Source organism: Ailuropoda melanoleuca, chromosome 6 (assembly GCF_002007445.2).
Source record: "Ailuropoda melanoleuca isolate Jingjing chromosome 6, ASM200744v2, whole genome shotgun sequence".
NCBI classification, from domain to species: domain Eukaryota; kingdom Metazoa; phylum Chordata; class Mammalia; order Carnivora; family Ursidae; genus Ailuropoda; species Ailuropoda melanoleuca.
In genome coordinates this window covers 98,794,591-98,820,590 of record NC_048223.1, presented here as the reverse complement: position 1 = coordinate 98,820,590, position 26,000 = coordinate 98,794,591, and the positions used below count along the sequence as shown (strand labels likewise).

Sequence of the window (26,000 nt, the reverse complement as noted above, 5' to 3'; positions counted from 1 at the left end):
GTTTAAGATAGGACATTTTCTTCACTTATTGTTTCTATTTTGTTTTAGTAAATACAGGGGGATATATATTTAAAAGTGCCTGCGTAGTTTCCTCAAACTATTTTTCCAATAGTTTTTAAGTTTCTTAAAATAATAAATTTTTATACAAAGGCTCTGAGTAAGAATTACAGTACCTACAGAAAATATCCACTTACTACAAATTAGAAACTTCTAGAAGGATGTTCATAAGATCTTATTTTTTTTCAAAGTTTAACCAAACTTTGGAGGTATTATCCGACTCTCTCAGTTTGCAGAAAATGAACAAGAGCCCAGAAATACTGTTCAAGCTACTCTTTTTTTTTTTTTGTCACTAAAATACCAACTGTTCCCACCTTGATAGCCACTTGCCCTAAGACATATTCCTTCTTTCATATTCAAGCTACTAGAACATATTTACTCTGGGTATTTCACTTTAATTATTTCTACTCCTGATTCTCACATGGCACTGTGCTATCTGGGAGTCAAACACTTTGAGAAATAATGTTTAGTTATACATCAGTAAGGACAATGGCTTCAACTAAATTACAACTACAGACTCTATAAAATGTAGAGGTCAATAAACACAATCAATTATTCTCAAATCATTATGGATACAATGAAATTCTAACAAAATATATTTTCAAATGCCAAACCCGTAAATTCCAAAGGCATCCCAAATCCCCATAAAAGCCACTTAAAATGTAAAAGGTATTCATTGGGAAACTTATGGTCAGCATTTTATTTTAAGAAGATGGGCTGAGGGGCATCTGGCTGGCTCAATCAGAAGAGCATGCAACTCGATCCTGGGGTCATGAGTTCGAGCCCCACGTTGGGTATAGAGATTACTTAAACAAAACTTTAAAAAAAAGATGGGCTGAATTAAAAAATAAATTTTATAAGTATCAAATATAGTCTATATTAGTTTTCTAGAGCTGCTGAATTTTATCACATTTTACCACAAACTAGGTGGCTTAAAACAGAAATATATTCTCTTGCAGTTCTGGAGACTGACAAGGAGGCAGAAATCAAGGTGTTGGCAGGGTTATTCTCCCTCCAAACCCTCTAAGAAAGAATCCTTCTTTCCCTCTTTGTAGCTTCTGGTGGTTGTCAGCAATCCTCGGCATTCTTGGTTTATGACCACATAATTCCAATCTCTGCCTCTATCCAAATTTCCCCCTTTCTGTAAAAAAACACCAGGTATTAGATTAGGTCCCACTCTAATCTAGTATTACCTCATTTTAACTTGAACCCAACTGCAAAGACCCTATTTCCAAGTAAAGTCACATTCAAAGGTACTGGGAGTCAGGACTTCAACATATCTTTTTGCAGAATACAATTCAACTCAACATAGTCCAAATCAGTCAATTTCTTCAAAAGTAGATCTAGATTCATATATGGAATATTCATAGGTTTTGCCTAATCTGAACCCATTTCCCTTTCTAAAGGAATAACATCTGATTTTTTTTGAAGAATCAATCTCCTCCTCCCTCAAACCTTGAGAGAGAGCTGATCTTAAGCCTCTCTCCAAAACCAGGCACGTGTCCTTCGTCAGGTCAGAGGATCACACTCCTCTAGCCTTATAGTAACTGGTTCAGGGACAGGCCACATGACCCAAGCCTGGCCTTCCATCCACCAATTTGACCAGTGCTATACAGAGAAACACACGTGGACTCTAAGAATTATGTAAGTCTAGGGGTGCCTGAGTGGCTCAGTCGTTAAGCGTCTGCCTTCAGCTCAGGGCGTGATCCCGGCATTCTGGGTTCGAGCCCCACACCAGACTCCTCCGCTGGAAGCCTGTTTCTTCCTCTCCCGCTCCCCCTGCTTGTGTTCCCTCTCTCTCTGGCTGTCTCTATCTCTGTCAAATAAATAAATAAAATCTTAAAAAAAAAAAAAGAATTATGTAAGTCTAGAGCTGCTACTGATCATCATTACCATCATACCTGAAGAAGGAAACCAAAATTGACAAAGAACGTTTAGAAGGTGCCTGGGTGGCTCAGTCGGCTAAGTGGCTACCTTAGGCTCAGGTCATGATCCCAGCATCCTGGGATGGAGCCCTGCATCAGGCTCCCTGCTCAGTGGGGAGTCTGCTTCTCCCTCCCCCTGCTCTTGTGCTCTCGCTTGTGCTCACACTCTCTCAAATAAATAAAATCTGAAAAAGAATGCTTAGAAAGGGTGATATGGATACATTCCTGACGACATCAATCAAACTTCTGATTCCAGTTACATAAAATCCTACCTATAGCTTTATCCTGTGAACTTTCCAGTTCATAAACCTACAAAATGACCTTCTGACTAATGAATTTGAATTGGCTTTCTGAACTTGCAGTAGAAAGAGTCCTGACAGATGTAACAGAACACTGCAAAGTACCATATGATGGAAAACAGGCCTTCACTTTTTTTCAGGTATTTTCTCAAACTTGACAGACAGGAAGAGCCAGTAGGAAAAAAAAAATAGTTTGTATCCATTTCTATTCCCTATCCACCAGGGCATCTTCCAAGAAGGGTTTCAGAATCTAAAAGTTACAAATTCATTCATGCTTGTTAAAGTATGGATCTGTGAGCTCCTTATAGCAAAATATGAACAATATAAAGAACTCTCAGAATTATAAAAACCAAAGTACCAATATCTTAAAAAAAGCATTAATAAAATATTTTCCTCCTTAATACCATTCCACATCACCACCATCCCTAAAGCAATGTCAGTCCTATACCAACAAGTGATGACAAAGTCATACTCAAATATCTCTTTCTCTCCACATCACCACTTTGAGAAAATTTACAACAGTCTTGCCGTTTAATAAGGCTATCATTGTCCATGTTTCATTTGTTTCTATCTCAAGCAAACTGTGTCACACACATATGTTAATGTATGACCCCAGACTACTGGAAAAACTATCAACATCTTAGGCTCTTATATAATCTAAACACTCGTTCTTCACCTACAGCCCACCTCCAAGCTTTATCCATTTACCTCTTGGAAATTCCTAGCCCTTTCTTATCCCTTTTGCTGGTACTTCAGAAATTTCAGATACACACATTCTGAGCAAAAGGTGAAAAAATTACATTTTGAAATAAGACGAAATTTAAAAATATGCTTCACCTATTAAAGGCCAGGTTTCACTAGCGTCTCCACACAATTCACAAACATAGAAAATTAGTTCTTTATAGCTGATATAATACAGTGGTTCTCAAAGGGTCAACTTCTCCCACCCAATCTCCTTTAAAAATCACTGTGTTAAAGCCATTAGGGTACCACATATTGTGTCCAAAATATCTACTTCCCAAAAATAAGGGAGAAAAAACTTATGGGGGGGGAATTAAAAACATAACATGTTTATAACCATGTGAAAGCATACAAACTCTGAAGTCAGACAGTCCCAAATTCAAACCACCAGTTCTATCACATTTGTGAATTATTTAATCATTAATCATTTTTTTACAGACTTTATTTATTTGACAGAGGAACAGAGAGAGCCAGAGAGTACAAACAGGGTGAATGGCAGAGGGAGAGAGAGAAGCAGGCTCCCCGTGGAGCAGGGAGGCAGACTCAGGGCCTGATCCCAGGCCGCTGGGATCATGACCTGAGCTGAACACAGATGTTTAACCAACTGAGCCATCCAGGTGCCCCATCATTAATCATTCTAATTGTTCCTTCGTAGTACAAAAAAATAATAATAATAAAGGATACCCCACTCTTTGCAGGTTGCTAGGCACATACTGTGCTTGACAAATACCTATTATCACAAATAGTCACATGAATAAGTGAAAATTAATGCTTTCTATTTTGGCCCCAATTCTTCACCCCTCTATATATAGCCCCTTTGTGATGTAACTTTATAATACCCTCCCACCATGACTCTGGGCTTAATCATATAACTTGCTTTAGCCAGTAAGATATTAGCAGACAATACACAAACAGTTTGAAAAAGTGCTTATTTCTGTTTTCTACCTTCCCACAAATTTTACTGAGCATCCATTATGTGCCAGTCACTCTGCCAAGTACTCAAAATATAAAGAAACACATGACATGGTTGCTGAATTCAACGGTCTCTCAAACTAGAAAAGGTACAACTAGAGAAAGAAAGGGAAGGAGATAAAGTAGTATAATAACACCTGCACACTAGATAAAGAGTGACTTGTATTTTGTGGTAAGAGGACTTGAGGGATTAGGGTGGAGAATGGGCAGGATATAGAGCGTTGAGACTAAAGTAGGAGGCTGGATCAGGTATCTTGGAGCATCTAATATACTGGCTAAAGTAACCTTATCCTGTATGTCTGTGGTTTTCAAACTTCAGTGTGTCCAAGAATCACTTGAGGTATGTTAGAAATACAGATTCCCATGCCATCCCTAAGTTTGGAATCAGCAGATCTGGAGTAGGACCCCAAATTTTCAATTTACTACCAAGCATACTTTTAAACTGTTGGAGGGGCGCCTGGGTGGCACAGCGATTAAGCGTCTGCCTTCGGCTCAGGGCGTGATCCCGGCGTTATGGGATCGAGCCCCACATCAGGCTCTTCCGCTATGAGCCTGCTTCTTCCTCTCCCACTCCCCCTGCTTGTGTTCCCTCTCTCGCTGGCTGTCTCTATCTGTAGAATAAATAAATAAATATAAATAAATAAATAAATAAAAATAAAAAAATAAACTGTTGGAAAAAAAATGATAGGCTGCTTGGAGAAGCACAAAGGTTTGGGAGACAACAAAGAACAGTGGCAGGGTTGAAAAACAGGGTTCATCTCCTACATGAGGCTCCTTTTAAGACTAGAAGATGTGGTTCTCTCATGTAATGTATAAAAACCACACACAGGGGTGCCCAGGTGGCTCGGTCAGTTAAGCATCTACCTTTGGCTCAGGTCATGATTCCAGGATTCTGGGATTGAGCCCCGCATCAGGATCCCTGCTCAGTGGGGTGTCTGCTTCTCCCTCTGCCCCCCTCCCCAGCTCATACTCTCTCTAAAATTAATGAAATCTTAAAAAAAAACAAAAACACAGTCAAGCAAAATGAAGACACAGAGGAATATGTTTCAAACAAAACAATAGGTAAAACTTCAGGAAAAAAACCTTCATAAAACAGAGGTAAGTAATATTTATGTGATAGAGATTTCAAAGTAATGGTCATAAAGACACTCACTGAACTGGGGAGAAGAACGAACACAATGAAAACTTCAACAAAGAGAAGAAAATAGAAATACCAATAGAAATTACAGAGCTGAAGAATACAAATAATTGAACTAAAAAAAATAAAATAACACCAGAAAGACTCAACAACAAACTAAATGAAACAGAGAAATGGAAAAGTCAATCTGAAGACAAGGCAGTGGAACTCACCAACCAGAGCAGTAAAAAGAAAAAAAATTAAAAAGTAAACAGCACAAGTGACTTATGGAACAAAAATTAAATAGACTAATGTTTGATCATAGAGCTTCCAGAAGAAACTAACAGGTAGAAATCTCAGTTGATGAAATCATGGCTGTAAAACTTCCCTAACCTGGGGAAGGAAATAGACATCCACATCCAGGAAACCCAGGGAGCTCCAAATAAGAGAAACTAAAAAAGACCCACACCAAGACATATTATAATCGATATGTCAAAAGTTAAAGACAAAAAAGAGAAGCTATTAAAAGCGTCAAGAGAAAAACAACTTGTTATGTACAAGGAAACATCCAGCAGATTTCTCAGCAGAAACTTTGCAGACCAGAAGTAGCACGATATATTCAAAGTGGTGAAACAAAAAACTTTGAACCAAGAATACTCTACCTAGCAAAGTTAACATTCAGAAGTGAAGGAGAGCCTAAGAGTGTTTCAGACAAGCCAAAGCTAAAGGAGTTCACCACTCAACTGGCCTTACGGGAACCGCTGAAGAGATTTCCTTGACCTGAAAAGAATGGGTGCTAATGAGTAACAAGAACACATATGAAAGGATAAATCTCACTGGAAAGGTATATAATAAAGATAGTGGATTAATCACTTTTAAAGCTAATATAAAGATCAAAAGGCAGAACTCATCAAAACAACTAAGATTATAATAATTAGTTAAAGAATAAGGAAGAAAAAAAAGATGTAAAATGTGACATCAAAAACAAAACACTGGGGGAACCTGCGTGGCTCAGTTGAGTGTCCCAACTCTTCATTTTGGCTCAGGTCATGATCTCAGGGTTGTGAGATCAAGCCCTGTGTCAGGCTCTGAGCTCAGCAAGGAGTCTGCTTGTCCCTCTCCCTCTGCTCTTTCCCCCTGCTCGTGTGCGCTCTCTCTCAAACAATAAATAAATCTTTAAACAAACAAAAAAAAAATTTGGAGGGGAAAAATAACGCTGAGCTTTAAAATGAGATCAAACTGAAATTATCAACTGAAAATAGACTTATAAGTTATTATATGGAAGTCTCATGGTAGCCACAAAGCAAAAACTTACATTAAATACAAAAAATATAAAAAGAATATAAGCATATCACTAGAGAAAAGACATGAAACCACAAGAGAGCAAGACAAGAAAAAAGGAACAGAGAGGAACTACAAAAATAGCCAGAAAATGATTAACAAAATGGCAACAAGCACATACCTATTGGTAATTGCTTTAAATGTAAATGGACTAAATTCTCCTATCAAAAGACAAAGAGCCGCCAAATGGGGGGGGGGAAGGACCCAGCTCTACACTTTGCCCAGAAGACTCACTTCAGACACACACATTGAAAATGAAGAGACGAAACAAGACATTCTATGCAAATGGAAACCAAAAGAAAGTGGAGTAGCTATAGTTATATCAGACAAAACACTTTAAAACAAAGGCTGTGAAAAGAGACAAAGAAAATGTTACAGAAGGATAAAAGGGTCAATCCAACAGGAAGATAAAACATTTTAAATATTTACGCACTCGGATAAAGAAAGGGGGCTAATCAGAAGGGGGAATGAAGCATGAGAGACTATGGACTCTGAGAAACAAACTGAGGGCTTCAGAGGGGAGGGGGGTGGGGGAATGGGACAGACTGGTGATGGGTAGTAAGGAGGGCACGTATTGCATGGTGCACTGGGTGTTATATGTAACTAATGAATCATCGAACTTTACATCGGAAACCGGGGATGTACTGTATGGTGACTAACATAACATAATAAATAAATAAATAAATAAATAAATAAATAAATAAATAATAAATAAATATTTACGCACTCAGGGCATGGGGTGGCTCAGTCAGTTTAGTGTCCCACTCTTGGTTTCAGCTAAGGTCGTGATCTCAGGGTCCTAAGATTGAGCCCCATGTGCACTCCACACTCAGCACAGAATGTGCTTGAGATTCTCTCTCTACCCCTCCCCCAACTCGTGCACACGCCCCCCCCAAAATAAATAAAATATTTTTAAAAATATTTATGCACTCAACATAGGAGCACCTAAATATATAAAGCAAATACAAACACACTTCAATGGAAAAATAAACAGCAATACAATAATGACAGGGGACTTTAACAACCTACTTTACATCAATGGATCCACACAAAATCAATAAGGAAACTCTGGTCTTAAAGCAAACATCACACCAGATGGGCTTAACAGATATTTAGAGAACACGCCTTCCGAAAGCAACAAAATATACATTCTTTTCAAGCGCATGTAAATCCAAGATAGATTATGTGACAGATCACTTCCCAAGACAGACCACAAAACAATTCTTAATAAATTTAAGAGGACTGAAATTGTATCAAGCATCATTTCCAACCACATGGTAGGATAACAGATACTAATTACACAAAGAAAACTGGAAAATTCACAAATGTGGAAATTAAAACACATGCTACTGAACAACAAATGGGTCAAAGAAGAAATCAAAAGAGAAACTGGGGTGGCTGGGTGACTCAGTCGGTTAAGCATCTGCCTTTGGCTCAGGTCGTGATCCCAGGGTCCTGGAATCGAGTCCCACGTTGGGCTCCCTGATCAGTGGGGAGTCTGCTTCTCCTTTCCCTCTGCCCCCTCCCTGCTTGTGTGTGCACGTGCGCATGCGGCCTCACTTTCTCTCTCCTTCTCAAATAAATAAAATCTGAAGAAAGAAAGAAAGAAAGAAAGAAAGAAAGAAAGAAAGAAAGAAAGAAAGAAAGAAAAGAAAGAAAAGAAAAAGAAAAAAAATACCTTGAGAAAGAGAAAATGAAAATGTAAGAAAACAAAATTTATGGGATGCAGTAAAAGAAATTCTAAGACATAAGTTCATAGTGATAAATGCCTACCTCAAGAAACAAGTATTAACCTACTGTATGCTCAAAAAGAAGATAAAGAACAAAGCCCACAGTTAGAAGGAATTAACAAAGAGTAGAGCAGAAATTAACGAAAATAGAAACTAAAAAGAGAAAAGAAAAAAAAACAATGAAATGAAGAGCTGGTTCCTTGAAAAGATAAACAAAATCGACAAACCTTTAACTAGACTCAACAAGAAAGAGAGGACTCAAATAAAATCAGAAAGAGAGAGATAAAAGAGATGTTATAACTGATACCAGAGAAACATAAGGAATCATAAGAGACTGCTATGAACAACTATATGCCAACAAACTGGACGACCTAGAAGAAATGGATAAATTTCTATAAACATAAAATCGTGATGAAATATGAACAGACTGATTACTACTAAGGAGTCCGAATCAGTAATCAATAACCTTCCAATGAACAAAGTCCAAGACCACAGAGTCTCACTGGTAAATTCTACCAAACATACAAAAAAGAATTAACACCCATCCTTCTCAAACTCTTCCAAAAGATAGAAAAGGAGGGAACTCTTCTAAACTCATTTTAAGAGACCAGCACTACCCTAATAACCAAAACCAAGCAAGGATACCACAAGAAAAAAAACTACAAGCTAATCACCCTGACGCACATAGATGCAAAAATCCTCAAGAAAATATCAGCAAACTCAATGTAATTAATACGCTGAAAGAATCATCCACCACGATCAAGTGTGTCTTACTTCAGCTTTGCAAGGATGGTTCAACATCTATAAAATCAGTCAATAGGACACACTACAGTAACAAAATGAAGGTTAAAAATCATATGATCATCTCTACAGATGCAGGGAAAGCATTGACAAAATTCAACATCCATTTATGATAAAAACTCTCAACAAAGCAGGTTTAGAGGGAACATGCCTCACCATAATAAAAGCCATATATGACAAGCCCCCTACTAATTTCATACTCAATGGTGAAAAGCTGAAAGCTTTTTCTCTAAGATCAGGAACAAGACAAAGATGCCCACCCACTGTTACCACTTTTATTCAGTGCAGTATTAGAAATCCTAGTCAGAACAATTAAGCAAAAAAAAAAGAAAAAGAAAAAAGAAATAAAGGGCATTCAAACTGGAAAGGAAGAAATAAAACCATCACTATTTGCAGATGACACGATATTACACAGAGAGAATTCTGAAGATTCCATCAAAAAACTATTAGAATAAATGAATTCGGTAAGGTTGCAGGATACAAATACACAAAAATCTGTTGCATTTATATACACAAAAAATGAACTACCAAAAAGAAAGAAAGAAAACAATCCCACTTCCAGCTGCACCAAAAAAGAATAAAATACTTCGGAATAAATTTAACCAAGAGGATGAAATATCTGTATATTGAAAACAAGACATTAATGAAAGAAACTGAAGACACAATAAAAAGATAGTCCATGCTCCTGACTAGAAAAATTAATATCGTTAAAATGTCCACACTACCCAAATCAATATACAGATCCAATGCAATCCTTACCAAAATTCCAATGGCATTTTTCACAGAAACAGAATAATCCTAAAATTTGTATGGAACTACAAAAGACCCTGAAGAGCCAAAGCAATCTTGAGAAAGAAGAATACAGCTAGAGACATCATGCCCCTTAATTTCAAGCAATACTACAACAGTACTGTATTGGCATAAAAACAGATCCACAGATCAGAGGAGCAGAACAGAGAGCCCAGAAATAAACCCATGCATATATGGTCAATTAATTTATGACAAAGGAGCCAAGAATATACAATGGGCAGAGGACAGTCTTTTCAATAAATAGTATTAGAAAACCTGGACAGCCACATGCAAAAAATGAAACTTGACACTATCCTACACCTTAACTCAAATGGATTGAAGATCTGAACATAAGATCTGAACCACAAAGCTCCTAGAAGTAAACAAAGGCAATAAGCTCCTTGACATCAGTCTTGGTAATGATTTTTTTAAATCCGAAACCAACAACAAAAACAACAAAAGCAAAAATAAACAAGTTGTACTCCATCAAACTAAAAAGCCTCTGCACAGCAAAGGAAACCATCAACAAAGTGAAAAGGCAACTTACTGAATGGGAGAAAATATTTGCAAATGATGTGTCTGAAAATCAGCTAATATTCAAAATATATAAAGAACTCACAAATCAAAAGCAAAAAATTCCCCAAATAATCCAATAAGAAAATGGGCAGAAAATCTGGATAGACATTTTTCCAAAGAAGACATGTAGATAGCTAATACATGAAAATACATCATTAATCATCAAAAATGCAAATAAAAACCACAATGAGCTATCACCTCACACCTGTTAGAATGCCTATTACCAACTAGAAATAGTAAGTGTTGGCAAGGATATGGAGAAAAGGAAACTCCTGTGCGCTGCTGGTGGCAATGTGAACCATTGCAGCCACCATGGAAAACAGTACTGGGGGAAGAAAAAAGAGACAGAAAGAGAGAAACCACATTTACAGTATATGAAATATACAGATACAATTATCATTAGCTAAATGAGGCAAACTTTCTCCCACCTTGTGAGTATATAGAGCTATGTATTTTTAGTAAGAAAAATTAGTTACGCATTTTTGCATGAGCTTGGGGAGCTACTGCCCATTCTTTACATAACCTGTTTTGTCCTTAAAGATGAATAAATAGACTTTATTCTCATGAACATTTTATAAAGCAATAATCTTTGAGTACACTAGTTTAGCTCTCATACCCCAATATATACAATATTTCCTAAGATCATGTCAACTTTTCTGTCCTGAAACACATGGGTCTATTCAACAATGAAAATCAACACAATTTTTCTCAAAATATTATAATTAGAAGGCTCTCCAAGACTTTATTTTACAGATAAGGAAACCAAGATGCAGAGATTACGTACGTTTACTCAAAACCACACAGCAATAGTCACACCTATACTAGAACCTAGTGCTTCTCCCCCAGGGTTCTTCCCACTCCACACCACTGCCTAAGATGGGACTTTTTTTTCTAAGAGAAAGTATGTGGTAGTTCTGTTGGCAAAAAAGCATACAAGTAAGTATTTTTGCCACCCTATCCTATAGAATGCAGCAATAAATGTGATAATGATGTGTAAATTGCCATCACCCAAACCATTACATGGAGGAGCTATAAATACATAAAAATTCTGAATAGACCAAACCCAATGCAATTTAAATTCCAGAGAGAAGAATCATCATTCTTTATTACAAAAATATTTAGAAGAAACTATAATTTTAAGATTATATCTAAAAAACAAATTCTGTGAATCAGCTTCAACAGATTTCTTTCAAGTGCTCTATTATTTATTAAGCGAAGATGAAGGTCTTTGTTTCTTAGTCAATTCTCACAACCCTCCTACACAGTATTTACTATTAATACTATTTCATATAACAATGAACTAAAATTAGTTCTCTCTACATCCCATAGTTGGTAAACTGTAAAGATAAAATTTGTACCCAGGTCTGCCTGATCCAAAGTCACATTTTGTTGTTGTTACATGCAAGTGCTTCTAGGATGGGCCTTAGAATGTGATGAACAATTGGAGAAATGATGAAAGGAATTTACCTTGTGAAAGCAAAAAACACATTTAACAACCTCTTCCATCCTATCAAGACACAATCTTTAAAGGGTTAGCTACCCATGGTTAATATCTGAAAAGCATGCAAATTCATGTCTAAAATTAGTTGTATACATTATGTATTTTCTCTGGAAGTACAAATGTTCTTCATGTAACTTGGTGTTTTAAAAGGAAAAGGAAGGGGCGCCTGGGTGGCACAGCGGTTAAGCGTCTGCCTTCGGCTCAGGGCATGATCCCAGCGTTCTGGGATAGAGCCCCACATCAGGCTCCTCCGCTAGGAGCCTGCTTCTTCCTCTCCCACTCCCCCTGCTTGTGTTCCCTCTCTCGCTGGCTGTCTCTATCTCTGTCAAATAAATAAATATAATCTTTTTAAAAAATAAATAAATAAAATAAAAGGAAGACTCAACGGTTAACTTCAAGAAAGGCTGCAACTTTTAACTTTTTTTAAAATTCATAAATGGACAAAAGCCAGAAGAGACCAAACTATTTGCATTATATCAAAATAAAACTGTTTGACCGATTTAATATAAACAATGATGCAAATAGGGCAAAAACCATTCACTAAAAAGGAAAAAGACTTCATTGAATACATATGTTCTGAACTGAACCGTCTAGTTAATGTCATTCTCTTAACTGTGACCACCATTATTTCCACTTCGAAAGTCATTCTTATCTCCGTGGCCTTCTGAAGATATGTTTCCCCCTAGACTAAAATACAGGTATCCCCCACTTTTCAAAAGTTTGCATTACACCATCTCGCTTTTATGAAAAATGGCAAAAAGTGTAACAGCGGTCAGCATTTGTTTCACAGCAAGCTGTTACAGAGGCAGTGCACACCCTAAGCAGTTAGAATGGCACCATCAAGCTCCTTCCCTTGAACTACACTCAGCATCAAGGCACCCTAACTTTGAACCGTGTCTGTGACCATCTCTATTTTACACCTCAATTTATTTCTTGCATCCATTAACAAAATGCGTTTCAGGGTATCAGAAAAACCCGAGACAGCTTATTTCTTGGGTCTGGGAATGTGCAAAATTTTTTCCATATCAGTAATTGGTAACCGCTTCTTTGCTCTACGCCATTTCAGCTTACAGAAGGTTTCATAGTAATGCTCTACTTTCATATAAGAGAGGGGAACCTGCATATGCATACATGTACCTTAAAAGTTAATTGTTTTCATCTTAATTTGATGTATTTTCAAACATATATCAATTTATTTTACACACACAAAGAAAAAGAAACATAAAGATGGAGCTGTACAGAGAAGAAAGATGAATGAACACTCTATCATGAAAAAGCAATTTACTCATTCTTAAAAGAACATTCTTGGCAGAATCCTAGGCTGCATCACTGGACCAAACATCTGAAGATCTTGTATATTCTGCCATCTGAGAGCAAGCATCCTTTAAGCATCAAGTTTTAAAGCGTGCTATTTATTTCATACTCCAGTCAAATATAATAGCAACAGTATCATTACTATTATTGCTTATACTTCGAGTCACAAAAACCAGACGTTGATTGCAACATGATTTGACGACAGATCCTTCCTTCCTGTTTAATAAAGCACTTATTCTTTACCTTTTTTACCCCCAAGTGGATATTCACATTCCTCAGAACAGTTGATTTCATGGGATTACCTGTTAAATAGTATCTGACAAAATATGGATTGGGTGACTTAGGTACAATGATTACTAAAGGTATTCTTACCTAAACATCTTTATACAGTTTTAAGAAATAATTTTTTTAATGTCTGAGAGGTAATAGGCATCTACTAATCATTTAACAAGAGCAAACTTACCACTTTTTCCAAAGTCAAGTTTAAATCCTTAAAAAGGGAGAAAAAGGAAGGGTAAAAAATGTCTGGGTCATCAACATCTCTGGTCCCGTCTTTGCCACAATATCAGTTTATTTATTTTTTTAATCAATGTAGCTACGTTAGAAAAACTCTTCTCCATTAATATATATTTTCTTGCCTTTTTTTAAAAAAAGATTTATTTATTTGAGAGCATGAGCAAGAGAGCGAGCACAAGCGGGGAGTTGGGGCAGAGGGAGAAGCAGACTCCCCACCGAGCAGGGAGCCCGATGTAGGATTTGATCCCAGGATCCTGGGATCATGACCTGAGCAGATGCTTAACCGACTGAGCCATCCAGGAACCCCATTTTCTTGCCTTTAAAAGATCGAAATCTGTGGATAATTTAATATTCTTGGTAGTTCATCAGTCCTGATCAATACAACTCATTCAAGGTTGGACTGTAAACTATATGGCCTATTTCATTAGAAAAGTTAAGTCCCACAGTTTTATAGCTCCTGACAACTCCTACCTAGTCTTCTCACCTAATATGGGTAATTCTAGTTTCTCTTCTCTGTCTTTTGCTCATTTATGAATGTACTCTTGCCTGGCACCAGTAAAATGTACTAATCTTTGCTATAGAACATGTTATTTAAGATTAAACAGAAGTTCTCTGCCTAAGGAGAAAGGGGCCAAAAGGAATGTTATCTTTTAGATAAGATTTTATGTTGGTAGCCATAGCAATGAGTCTTGAAACTGTTTTCAGTAGCTATACATGTGGATTTCTGACGCTCTGCATATGTCTATTTATTTTAACATGCCAAAATCTATTTTAATAAACACAAGAAGCTACATATAGTAATACACACAAGAAAATTAGTTGTCCAAGTCTCACATGGAAAATAGGTTTATCACTTCGATCATACTTCTTGTTCTTTTAAAAAAGTCAATAAAGCAAAAATTCTAGTACCTCTTAAAAAATTGTTGGAAATTAACCCATATTATTTATTTTTATCCTCTTTCAAGAACAGAAACCAATCTAGATAAAGCAGCCAACATAGTATCATAAAAATATTATTGCCATAGATAATTTACTAATAGGTAGATAATAAAGTAAAATTTTGTACACTGGCCATTGAACATAGGTGATACACTAAACAAATCATTTTAAAAGATGTATCAGCTGTATTAAATGCTCATAGAAAAATAACCAGCTTAAAGATTTTTTTAAACTACAATTTCCAAAGATTTATGGACTGCTTAAAGCCTACCCATAATTAAAATATCATTGTATTGTGATCAGGATAAGCGAATCAATACTAATTTATACAAATTAAACTTTTTCCACGTCCTTACTAGCTGAATGAAAATTCACATAACCTAACACTTGTGATGAGATTAGTATTTATATCATTAATCATTCAATAAAAAAAGTCTCATTTCAACACAGGGGCATAGTCACAAACATTTATGTTCCCCTCATTTTTTATTCTTAGTAAAGGCAAGGAACTGCCCATTTTATTTTGATGAGTATTTCTCCCCATTACTTTTGTCACAACATCTTCCTGTATCTATTACTGAAGCATTTTGTCCAAGATCAGTGATGTCTGAATTACCAAAACAGCATATTTTCTTAAAAGATTTTATTTTAAAGTAATCTCTACACCCAATGTGGGGCTTGAACTTACAACCCCAAGATCACGAGTCGCATGCACTTCCAACTGAGCCAGCCAGGTGCCCCCAAACCTGTGTATTATTTTTAAAATTTGCCAAATTACTCCTTCCCTTTCTCAGTAATTACACACAACTCAGCAACTTCCCTTTTTAGCACACACTTAAAAATATTTATTGCCAACCACACCAAATCTAAGTCACAGAAGGTTAAAACTGAGAAGGCATTTGGCTGAAGTCCAGGAATCCTAAATCCTGACCCCAATCTGCTTTACCCTGTTTGCCCCTCCACCCTCGCCCCCACCTTGAGCTCTCTAAGAAGGATATGAATAGAAGAAAAGGCCAGGCACCTACACACTGTTACTTAGAAGGCTTTTGTTACAAACTTCCATGTGGACTGGCCTAGTTCAAGGCACTTTGAAGGGCTCACCAAGCCCAGAATCAGTATCACTTGGATAGCCTTTGCTGCCTTTCCTCTTGTCAGCCTATGCACAAATCTCAGCGAATGGAGATGGTCAGTCTAGCAACATATGAAGAAAAACTAAGCCAGTGGAAACATTCCGCTCAGAAACCTACTTAGCTCTGAATACCACAACAAAACTAAAAAAAAAAAAAAAAAGCCAAGAAGAATGAGGAAAGCCAAACAGCATGATAATGCTAAAGAGAAAGGGGCAAGGCATTCCAGGACAGAGAATTGAAAGAGTAATTACGTTACCATTTATGGTAAGATTATAGGCAGAGAAACCAGAATTCTTTAATGTAATATAAATCAAATAAGCAATCAGAAGTTGTAAACAAAGAAAACAGGGGCAACTTGGTGCAACCAAATAAAAAAGTCCAAAAGGAGGGCATATGCTTGAATGTTTAAGATTAAAGAGCACAGGCTTTTGAATTCCAATCCTGGGTCTACCACTCTTTAGCTCAGTGATCATGAATGAAATCCTTAATCTTTCCAAATCTGTTTCTCCACCTGTATATCAGTAACATCAAAGGGATCTTGTTTGGCACACGGGAAAAGCTCAATATCTGTTAGCTTTTTAAAGAATTAGTAACAACAAAAACTTGTCTTCTCCATAATATTTAGATATTTCTTTAAATTTACCAGGGGGATGGGAAGTGGAAAGAGGGAAACCGTACTATACAAAAGGCTGCCAAGAAAGATTCAATAGTAAATAATGATGCCTGGGATTTGCATCAAAATAATCCAGTGGGAATAAAATACTGGCCATTAGTTGAGGTAGCTGGGATGTTCACTGTCTCACACTTTTTACTTTCGTGTATGTTTGAAATTTTCCAAAAGGAATGATTTTTTAAATTCCTTTCTCTTTAATATGGTTGAAAAAGTAAGTAAGTTCTAGCATCCTTTCTACCTTTGATAAATCATGAATCTAAAAGACAAAAAGAGAGAACAGAAGTATAGAGACAAATGCCTACAAGTGACCTAGAAAATATGCCTACACTGATTGTGAGGAAGGGAAGTGTTCAGGCAGGAGACTACAAATTCCCATACAGTAGAGATAATTAAAAAAATGAAAAACAAGCACATATCAAACTGAACATAAACATGTCTCGGTTTAACAAAGTCAACAATTTTCTCTTCTATATACATTGTACACTTATTTTTGAAATTCGTATAAACCAATATGTATTTGTTTATTTACTTAAGTAATTACTACACCCAACATGGGGCTCAAACTCATGAGTCCAAGATCGAGAGTCGCATGCTCCTCCAACTCAGCCAACCAGGCACCCCTAAACCAATAATTCTAAACATACTAGTAAAGCATGCTTATGTTAAATGAGATGTGAATTCTGTTGTAAAATAAAATATATTTCACATTTTCACGTGTGGGATTTTCTTTCACCAAGCAAAATACACCCTATATATCCTTTAAAATTAGCTTTTCTTCCCCTTCACATTATGAGTTTAGGAGAGGGAGAACAGGCCTTTACTCTCTGGAAACAAACCTCTAAAAAGCCAACTAGTAACAGAAACGTACACAATAATCATTTATTAATGATAATGATAAAATGACTCAGATTTTATGAAAAGCAAGCCAATAGTGAAATCAAATAACGGTCACAGACTATCTAGTATTACTAATGAGAATGAAAATGCTCATCATACAACAGTTTTCCAACAATAGCAGCTCTCATGGGAAATAATATTGGTACTCACATCTTCTAACCTAAGTCTTGATGTGTTAGCATATTTAACAGAGGTGGAAAACTACTATGTAACTTCATACAGCAATTGCAGAAAATTAAATCAAAAGTTTGCTTCTGGAAGAGTTCAGTTCTGTGTTTTACTTTTACCTGATAAGTCACATAAGTATTTCAAACATTAAAATATCGTACAATTATTTCTGCAGATAAAAGGAAGCGCTTATGGTAAGGGAAATCCCCTGATTGCTTCAATAAGAGTTATTACTCAATGTTTCCCAACTGACCAATTATTTTTTAATACCCATCTTTATCTTCCTACATTCCTAAATAAAGGCAATAAAATAGTGTATGTAAAAGGGTTTTGTTTTTGTTTTTAAAGATTTTATTTATTTATTTGACAGAGAGAGAGAGACAGCCAGAGAGAGAGGGAACACAAGCAGGGGGAGTGGGAGAGGAAGAAGCAGGCTCCCAGCGGAGGAGCCTGACGCGGGGCTCGATCCCAGGACTCCGGGACCATGCCCTGAGCTGAAGGCAGATAACGCTTAACGACTGGGCCACCCAGGCGCCCCGTAAAAGGGTTTTTCTTAAAGTATAAAATGTGCTACGTAGATATAAGATGGTGACACCATTAATTTAAATTTTTCTAAAGCTTTCTATATGTCAAGTTTTGGAGAATTTGTTTATTCCCCTACCTTATTACACTTAACAAAAATCTTGTGAGACAACTTTGTTTCTACATGATCCAGTTCAAACTTTGTTTAAAAAAAAAAAACAAAACTGTGATGGACTAACTCCTAATGAATTAGAAGTTATAAGAAATACTCCCTTACTTCAAATGGTAAAGTACACTTATAAAGTTTTGAATACAGCTGAAAGACATAATTGAGTAAATTTTTTTCTCTTTACTATAAGACATCTCAAACATATTAATTTCTTGTTTCCAAATACCAAAACTTCAAATATGTCTACAAATTACTGTTACATGCATTCTTTTTTCTTGTAGTCATTCCCTTTGACTTATCCTGCTCTCATAACTCAAAAATACACATGACCCAAAACTGGATTGTAAGAACTTCATTATCATTTGGTCACGCAACAAAAACTGGCTTTACACACGTAACTTCCTTGGACTACATAACATTCAGAAAACTAATTATGTGATAAATCAAAAGAACCCATATTTCTCTCTAATAAAAAATAAATATGTGGAACAAAAGGAAAAAAAAGACAAAAAATTACAAGGTATCAACCATACAGTCTTCTTAACACACCCCTCACAATCCATTAAGTAAAGGATTCTCAGACTAATTCTCCCACCTACCTCCTAAGATTCTCAATTTCATCCCTAAGACTTCATTACACTTGACACTTTGTGACACCAAATCTAACCAATTCAAAAATCTGAGAAACTCACTACTCACAAAATTCAAGTCTTTTAAAATAGTATAGTTTAGCACCAGAAAATAAAATCATATAACTTGCAGTAAATAAATATGAACTATCAAATATCTGAGTTTCATAAAATGCAACCAAAAAATACAATCTCAAATTTCAAAAATACTGCTGTTGTATAAATTTCTCTCGCTACTCAGAAAAGATTCAGACAAAATATCTATATAAAGGTATCCCTCTGTACCCAAACTTTTATTTACTATGCAAAACTGAAGCATAGAACAGATTTAAATAATGTGGTTTACCACATTATCTGAACTTGATTTATGAACCCTCACCATAGAAAGGCAGGAATTTTGAAGATTTGGGTAGCAAAGTATATATATCAGTGTTATGACACAACTTCATCAAATAACCAACAATATTGGGGTCCCTGGTGACTCAGTCAGTAGAGTATGCAACTCTTGATCTTGGGGTCATGAGTTTAAGAGATTACTTAAAAAACAAAACAAAACAACACAGAGGCACCTGGGTGGGCTCAGTGGGTTAACCTTCCAACTCTTGGTTTTGGCTCAGGTCATGATCTCAGAGTTGTGAGATCAAGCCCCACCTAGAGCTCCGTGCTCATCACAGAGTCTGTTTGAGATTCTCTCCCTCTCCCCACCTATGCTCTCTCTAAAATACATAAAATATTTTTAAAAAACACAATTTTAATAATTCATATTTTATGAATTAGGGATAATTAAAGCCAGCCTTTCCTGAGTAATTCTAGTTCTCTATCAATCCACTACTATATACATTATTCCCTTTACAAGGTATTTTGAAGTTTCCTTCTGATCTATAATTAATTTTAAATTGAGAGTATGAGAAAAAATATTTGCGAATCATACACCGATGTGTGTCCAGTAACCAGAATATACTCTTACATCTCAACAATAAAAAGACAAATAACTCAATTTTAAAATGTGTTAGGGATCTGAATACACATTTCTCCAAAGATGATACACAAATGGCCAATAAGCATGCGAAAAAATGCTCAACATCACTGGTCATTAGGGAAATGCAAATAAAAACCACAATGAGATACCACTTCAGACCTACCCACTAAAATAATTATAATCAAAAAGACAAGACAATAACAAGTGTTGGTAAGGGAGTAGAGAAAAGCAAATCCTCACACATTGATGGTGGGAATATAAAATACTGCAGCTGCTTTGGAAAACAATTTAGCAGTTCCTCAAAAAGTTAAAACAGTTATCATGTGACCCAGCAATTTCACTCTTAGGTACATACCCAAGAAAAGTGAAAACAAATGTTCACAGCAACATAATTCACAACAGGCAAAAAGGGAAAACAATCCAAATGCCCATCAACTGATGGATAAACAAAACATAGTATGTCTATACAATGCAAAATTATTTAGCCCTAGAAAACACTAAGTGCTGATACATACCACAACATGGATGAATCTTGAAAACATGCTAAGGCAGACACAAAACACCATATACTGTATGATTACATTTACATGAAATACGCAAGATTGACAAATCCACAGGAACAGAAACCAGACCGGGGATGCCAATGGCTGGATCGCAGATGGAGTAGGAAATGACTGCTAATGAGTATGGGGTTTCTCTTTTGGGTAATGGAAATGTTCTGGAATTATACAGTGATGTTTGAATAACGTAGTGAATAAACTAAAATCACTGAATTGTATATTTTAAAAGGCTGAATTTTACGGTATGTAAATTGTATTTCAAATGAGAAAAGAAAAAATTCAGGGTATGGACCACTGTACTTGGGACACTTCCTGCATACAAGAGACAATAAAATGAGCTAATAGTTCACCATGGAATTATCCCTCAAACAATGTGCAACTGTAAGGAATAGTAAAAGAATTTTTAAAATATTCACAAATACAGTCGATAATTTGGAGGGTAGTGATGGGAAGTTTTTAACCTGAAACTACAAAAACAACAGCTTTGTTTATTCACATCTACCCAATACCCAGATTCCATACAGCAGATGAGCAGACATAAAGGAATTAAGAAGAGACGTTCTGAGGCATATCAAAAAAATCAAACCCCTTTGCTGAGCTTCACAGCCAGTTTGCAAACCAGGAAAGAAAACCAATCTCATTATTTAACATATACTTTTATTCGCCATAAAAGATACTTTTCAACTGTTTCCAAATACCAAATGCGACCTCTAAGGATGAAAATTTGTCAGTACTAATGGTGTTCAAAGAATACATATGCCACTGATTTTAGGCAATTCCAAAAATAGGTTTTGTGGGATGGAATATAGTATAGCCTCCAATGAGTTTACTTAAAAGAGACACTGTTTTGGAAAACAACATCATTCCTGTCAAGGTGATTTAAAAACAATGTGTGTCATTGTTGAGTTCCACAATGAAATCATCAAATAAAGGAAACATTCCTCCCCTGAGCTAAGGAGAGAAATGCACTGTAAGCCCCAAGGTGGCTAACAAAGAGACCCCACTTTTTAACCTGCATTAGAAAATCCTACAACCTATCTTTGCAAACCTATCATCTATATATCCCCTACATGAATCACGGCCTGCAGTTTAAACACACTTAAAACAGTTTCAACTCATTCCTGTCCTTTGCCACTTTTGTTTCTCACAACAGGAATGCCTCTTCTGCACTGATCGAAATGAAGCAAAAATCTTCCACCTTCTTCATGAAGCCTTCCTACATCACTTCAAAAGATATCTTTCACTTCTAAACACCCCTAGCACTTGCTTGCACCACAGTATGGCACATTTTGCCTTATACACTGTATCTTCTCTAAGTACTAAAAGTTCCTGAAGGTTAGGGTAGCTTCCCCTATTGTCTGCCCACAGTGCCAGGTACAAATTTACATGAAGTACTTATCTAACTGCCTTTCATTTCTAAAAACAACACTAATACAAGTAGCTAAGTAATTAGGTGGGTGCTCAGAAGTGCAAGTCCCCATAGACACTGAACACCTAATTCTCATTCTGAAAGAAATTACAGGCCATTGAGTACAGCCCATAAGGCTAAAAAAATAGCATTATTCAGATGCTTCCTAGAATTGCTCTGGCTACAAGCACATTTGAGGGAATAAGGGCAATTCGAAATAAGTCTGTGTAAGTCAAAAAGACTTCCTGTGCTCTCCTTTTTCAGCCAAATTGAGTAAGCTGAAATCAACACAACTTTCCCTACACTGGGAAGAGCTTTTTGAGAATACAGCAAGGATGAGGAGAAGCCAAGCAATAGGTTACATCACACCAAGCAGCAGAGAAAAACCTCCATCTTCCTGGAATATGGACTGCCATAGTCCCAGAGGACACCTCAATAATCACCTGGGTACCAAATATCCATCTTGATCAAAATCACTGTCTGAAAGTGCTACTGACTCCAATTCAACTAAAACATAATAATGGAAACACAAACACCTCCACAATCTTGATGCACCCACCACCACACAGTCCCCCAAAATAGGAGAATTAGATTTTGGAAATAAACGAGAATTCATTTTTACTCTGAAGACTGCTATAAATTAAATATCATTTAGAAACCAAATGACCCTAAAGTAGTAAGATAATCAGTCAACAGAATCAAATAGAAGGTTAACTGTTCAGAACCAATCTCATTAAAATAAACGAGGAAACGTTTGCTAGTGACAAACAACATAGTTGCCTTTTCCATTATATAAGAATCACTGCTAGCCTTTTTAAGTATAGAAAGTTAACACTACTATTGATTTACTTAGAACTCTCCTCTTAAAAGAGATTATATATAAGAAAAAATACGAAACCCAATTGATTTTAGCTGTGAGACTATCAACTATGTATTAATGCTCTGCACTCTGGACTTAAGTATTTATCTCCTGAACTTTACTACCTTCAAAGTGGAAATTTGGAGTTAAAAGTATGCTTTAAGGAAACTGATGACCAGATTAAAACCCCCCTTCAAAAAACGAATCAAAATTTGATATTCAACTCAGTTATTTACAGAATTTCATTAGTCATTAAGGGAAAAGAAGAAAAAAAAAAAACCCACAACCTTGTCAAGCAGCACGAAGTAACCACTAACACTAGCAGTGACTGATAAAATGGGGGCCTGAGGCAGAAGGCAAGGATTCAAAACAAACAAAATTAGAATAAGATAAACAACTCATTAAAACCATCTAAAGTAACCGTAACTTATGAAACCTACAGGGTTATAGTCAATTTCAAAACCTTTTAAAAAACTAAAAAGCCCTACCAAAAAAACCAATCTCGAAAAAAGTGAAACAAATACGAAACTAAAAATTCTTCAAAATAATTTCAGGATTTTATATTCATAATTCTGAAAACTCATTAATTTCACACTTCTCAAAACCTGCATGCCTTCATGAACTCTTTCATATGATGGTTAAAACTAAATTCAAAAAGAGCTTAATCTGATGTAACATTTTAGCAAATGCAGGACAGATTTGGAAAAAATACAAGCAAAGACAAGAGTAAATGATAACTCATAGCCAAAGGCTTTCTGGAGGGCAGATCTGGGCTTGGATCGGCAGGAGGGAAATTTTAAAATTTATCTACAAGTCACCTTACACGAAAACATTTATTCGTGTCTTTATTACTTACACAAGCATGTTTTAAGAATGTACTTTTAACCTGTGGACAACCAAAGTTATAGGAGATACCTTAAAGCATTGTTACCTATTTTAATTTTGATGTTACAGTCTAAATCCTTAACAAAATTCACACAGATCTTCATAATGAAACACTGCAGAAATGGAAAGGCTTATATTCTGTAGGTAAAGGTTACCTTACGTCTCACTTATTTAAAGTTTCAGTTTTGCTTTTTAAACTATTACAGAAAACATCTCTTGTGGGACATTGTAAAGGGCATACCCTCCTGTCAAGCCAGAAAGCTCAAACACAAAGACACTGAGCTAACCAAGTGCTGTAATTCTTCCAAACTGAGCCTCTCCACACCCCCTCCACCCTTCCCCCCAACAGATATGTCTATTAAATCAGTGTCTGTTCTCCCCCTCGCACAACAAAGAGAACTTCTCACCGCATGAAATTGCCGCTGAATGGACACCAGAAAGCAGGATTTGCATAATTCCTTCCAACGAAACCCTGTCTGGAAGGAGGGGATGAGGGGCCCAAGCGTACGGATAGAATCTCCTAGATTGTGCTGGGGAAGACCTGGTTCCCAAGAATATTCCCCACGGGGGGAGAGGGAGGAAAGGGGCTGGAATTCTGCGCCTCCCCGAAGACTGGGCCTGGGGGACGGAGGAGCACGAGAAAGCATTTCCCCACACAGCAGCAGCACTGAAGCAAAGATGGGGAAATAACAATGCTGGAGGACAGGAGAGTCAGACACAAGGATGGACTGGGGCTAGGGGGCGGCGGGCGGAGCGGATACACCACACGGGCCACTTACTTTTTGGAGGGGGGTTAAATATATGAGTTAAGCCCTTATGGTCCCGCCGGCCGCCGCACAGAGGGAAACGGGACCTTGGGAGAGAAAAACAGACAAAACACACAGTGTGAGAGGCGCAGCTCGGCCGCCCGGCCCCTCCCGGGGCGCCCCCGTCCACACTCCCTCCTGCCCGTGAAGAAAAAGCCACCCGAGGCCCAGGAGGCTGGGGGGTGGGGGGGGCGAGGCTCTCGGCGAGGCGGCGGCTCCGGCAAATCCCCCGGGAGGGGACAAGAGCGACCCCCGCTCCGGCTTCTCGGTAGGACCCAGTTCCACCCCCCTTCCTCCCCGCCGCGCACACACCGAACACAAATACACACACACCGACCCAAGCGTCGAGGATTAACTCCCCGGCCGCCGCCGCCGCCCGCAGAGGAAGTGCAGCCGTTGCCCCCCGCGGCCATGACACCCTACTTGGCTCGGTCAGGCGGACCCGGGGCCTGTGACAGCTCCGGCTCCCTCCGCCCCCATCTCCACCTCACGCCTCGCACACGCCCGAGCGCCGGGCGCCCGCCCGCCCGAACGCCGCCGCGCGCGCACGCGGGGACTGGGGCGCGCGCCGCGTGGGGGGAGGGGAGGTACGGGAGGGGGAAGGCGCCGGGCAGAGCGGAGGAAGGGGCTGAGCCCGCCCCCCAACCCCGCTCCGTGCCCGGCTCCGCGGAACCGGAGGCGGCGTCCCCGGTCAAGTGGCAGCGCCGCGGGGCGAGTCTTCACAATAAGCCGGCGGCGGCGCCAGGCCGCCGGGCGGAGAGGGGGAAAACGGGGAAGGGAAAGGACACGCGCTCCCGCCCGAGAGCCCGCCCCGGGGAAGGCGCGCGGAGGGGAGGGGCCGACGCGCGTGCTCAGGCCCGAGCCAGGGAGAGCCCGCCCGGAGGTCGCGCGCGCCCGCACTCCGGGGGGTGGGGGAGGGGGACGCTGGAGCCAAAGAGGGCGGGCGGGCCGGAGCAGTAATTCCCTCTGCCCCGGCTCCCTCCCTTGTCCGGGGCAGCCGGTGACGGGGCGGCCCAAGGGCCGGAAGCGGNGTGACGGGGCGGCCCAAGGGCCGGAAGCGGCCAGGGGAGAGTCTCACCTACACAGTGAATGAGCTTGTGGCGCCACGAGTCCAGTTCTTGCCGAAAGCCGCGTCTCTCAACGGAGCATTGCTGCCGCCTACACACCCTCGCCATCTTCTGCCGCCCGCCCGGCCCTGCCTCCGCCGCGGCCCCGCGCACGCCCAGCCGCGTCGCCCGGGGCCGCGCACGCACCCGCGGCCTGGGCGTCGCGCCTCGCGCCGGGGGCGGTGCGGGGGCAGGGCCGGCCTCACCTCGCGGTGTCCCCGGCGTATTCCCGGGGGCTCCCTGGGCGTGCGCGGACTCCGCGCTCACCTCGGCGCGGCCGTCCGACTGCCGTACCCGCGTTTCTTGGCCGCAGTCACCGCCACCTCTGGCCACCCGGGAAGGCGCCTTCGCGGGGCGGGAGCTCGCCCCGACCCCAGATCCTGCGCCGCTTTCGCAGTGTGCCCCAAGGCCACCGCTGCCCCTACCTGTCCCTTCCCGGGACATTTTGTTTCTTAAACTAGCCCCATTTGTCTCTTCTAACCTGCCTATTGCCCACACCAACTGTTGCGAGTTCCGTGGTAACTGGTTCTCTGAACTTCTCAGCTGAAACTGCTCCTTTCGGGAGCCTGTTTAAGAAGCCGACTTAAGAAT

The 26,000-nt window shown here is 38.8% G+C and overlaps 1 protein-coding gene across 12 annotated transcripts in view; it reads right to left on the bottom strand.

Moving 5' to 3' along the window:
• Positions 1-25,528, bottom strand: part of LCOR (ligand dependent nuclear receptor corepressor) — a 131,607-nt gene extending 106,079 nt beyond the window's left edge. For 3 of the 12 annotated variants that reach the window (XM_034663061.1, XM_034663062.1, XM_034663069.1), the window contains exons 1-2: positions 25,382-25,518; positions 24,277-24,350 (exon numbers count right to left, since the gene is read on the bottom strand). Coding sequence is in view for 4 of the 12 variants with exons in the window: in XM_034663060.1 (XP_034518951.1) it covers positions 24,277-24,350; positions 24,637-24,716 (154 nt within the window). In the remaining 8 variants the exon portion in view is untranslated. Of the gene's footprint in view, positions 1-24,276; positions 24,351-24,636; positions 25,307-25,381 lie in introns of those variants that run through there. The other 9 variants (XM_034663063.1, XM_034663067.1, XM_034663068.1 and 6 more) reach the window with 9 other exon arrangements.
• Between the last annotated feature and the right edge of the window lie 472 nt (positions 25,529-26,000).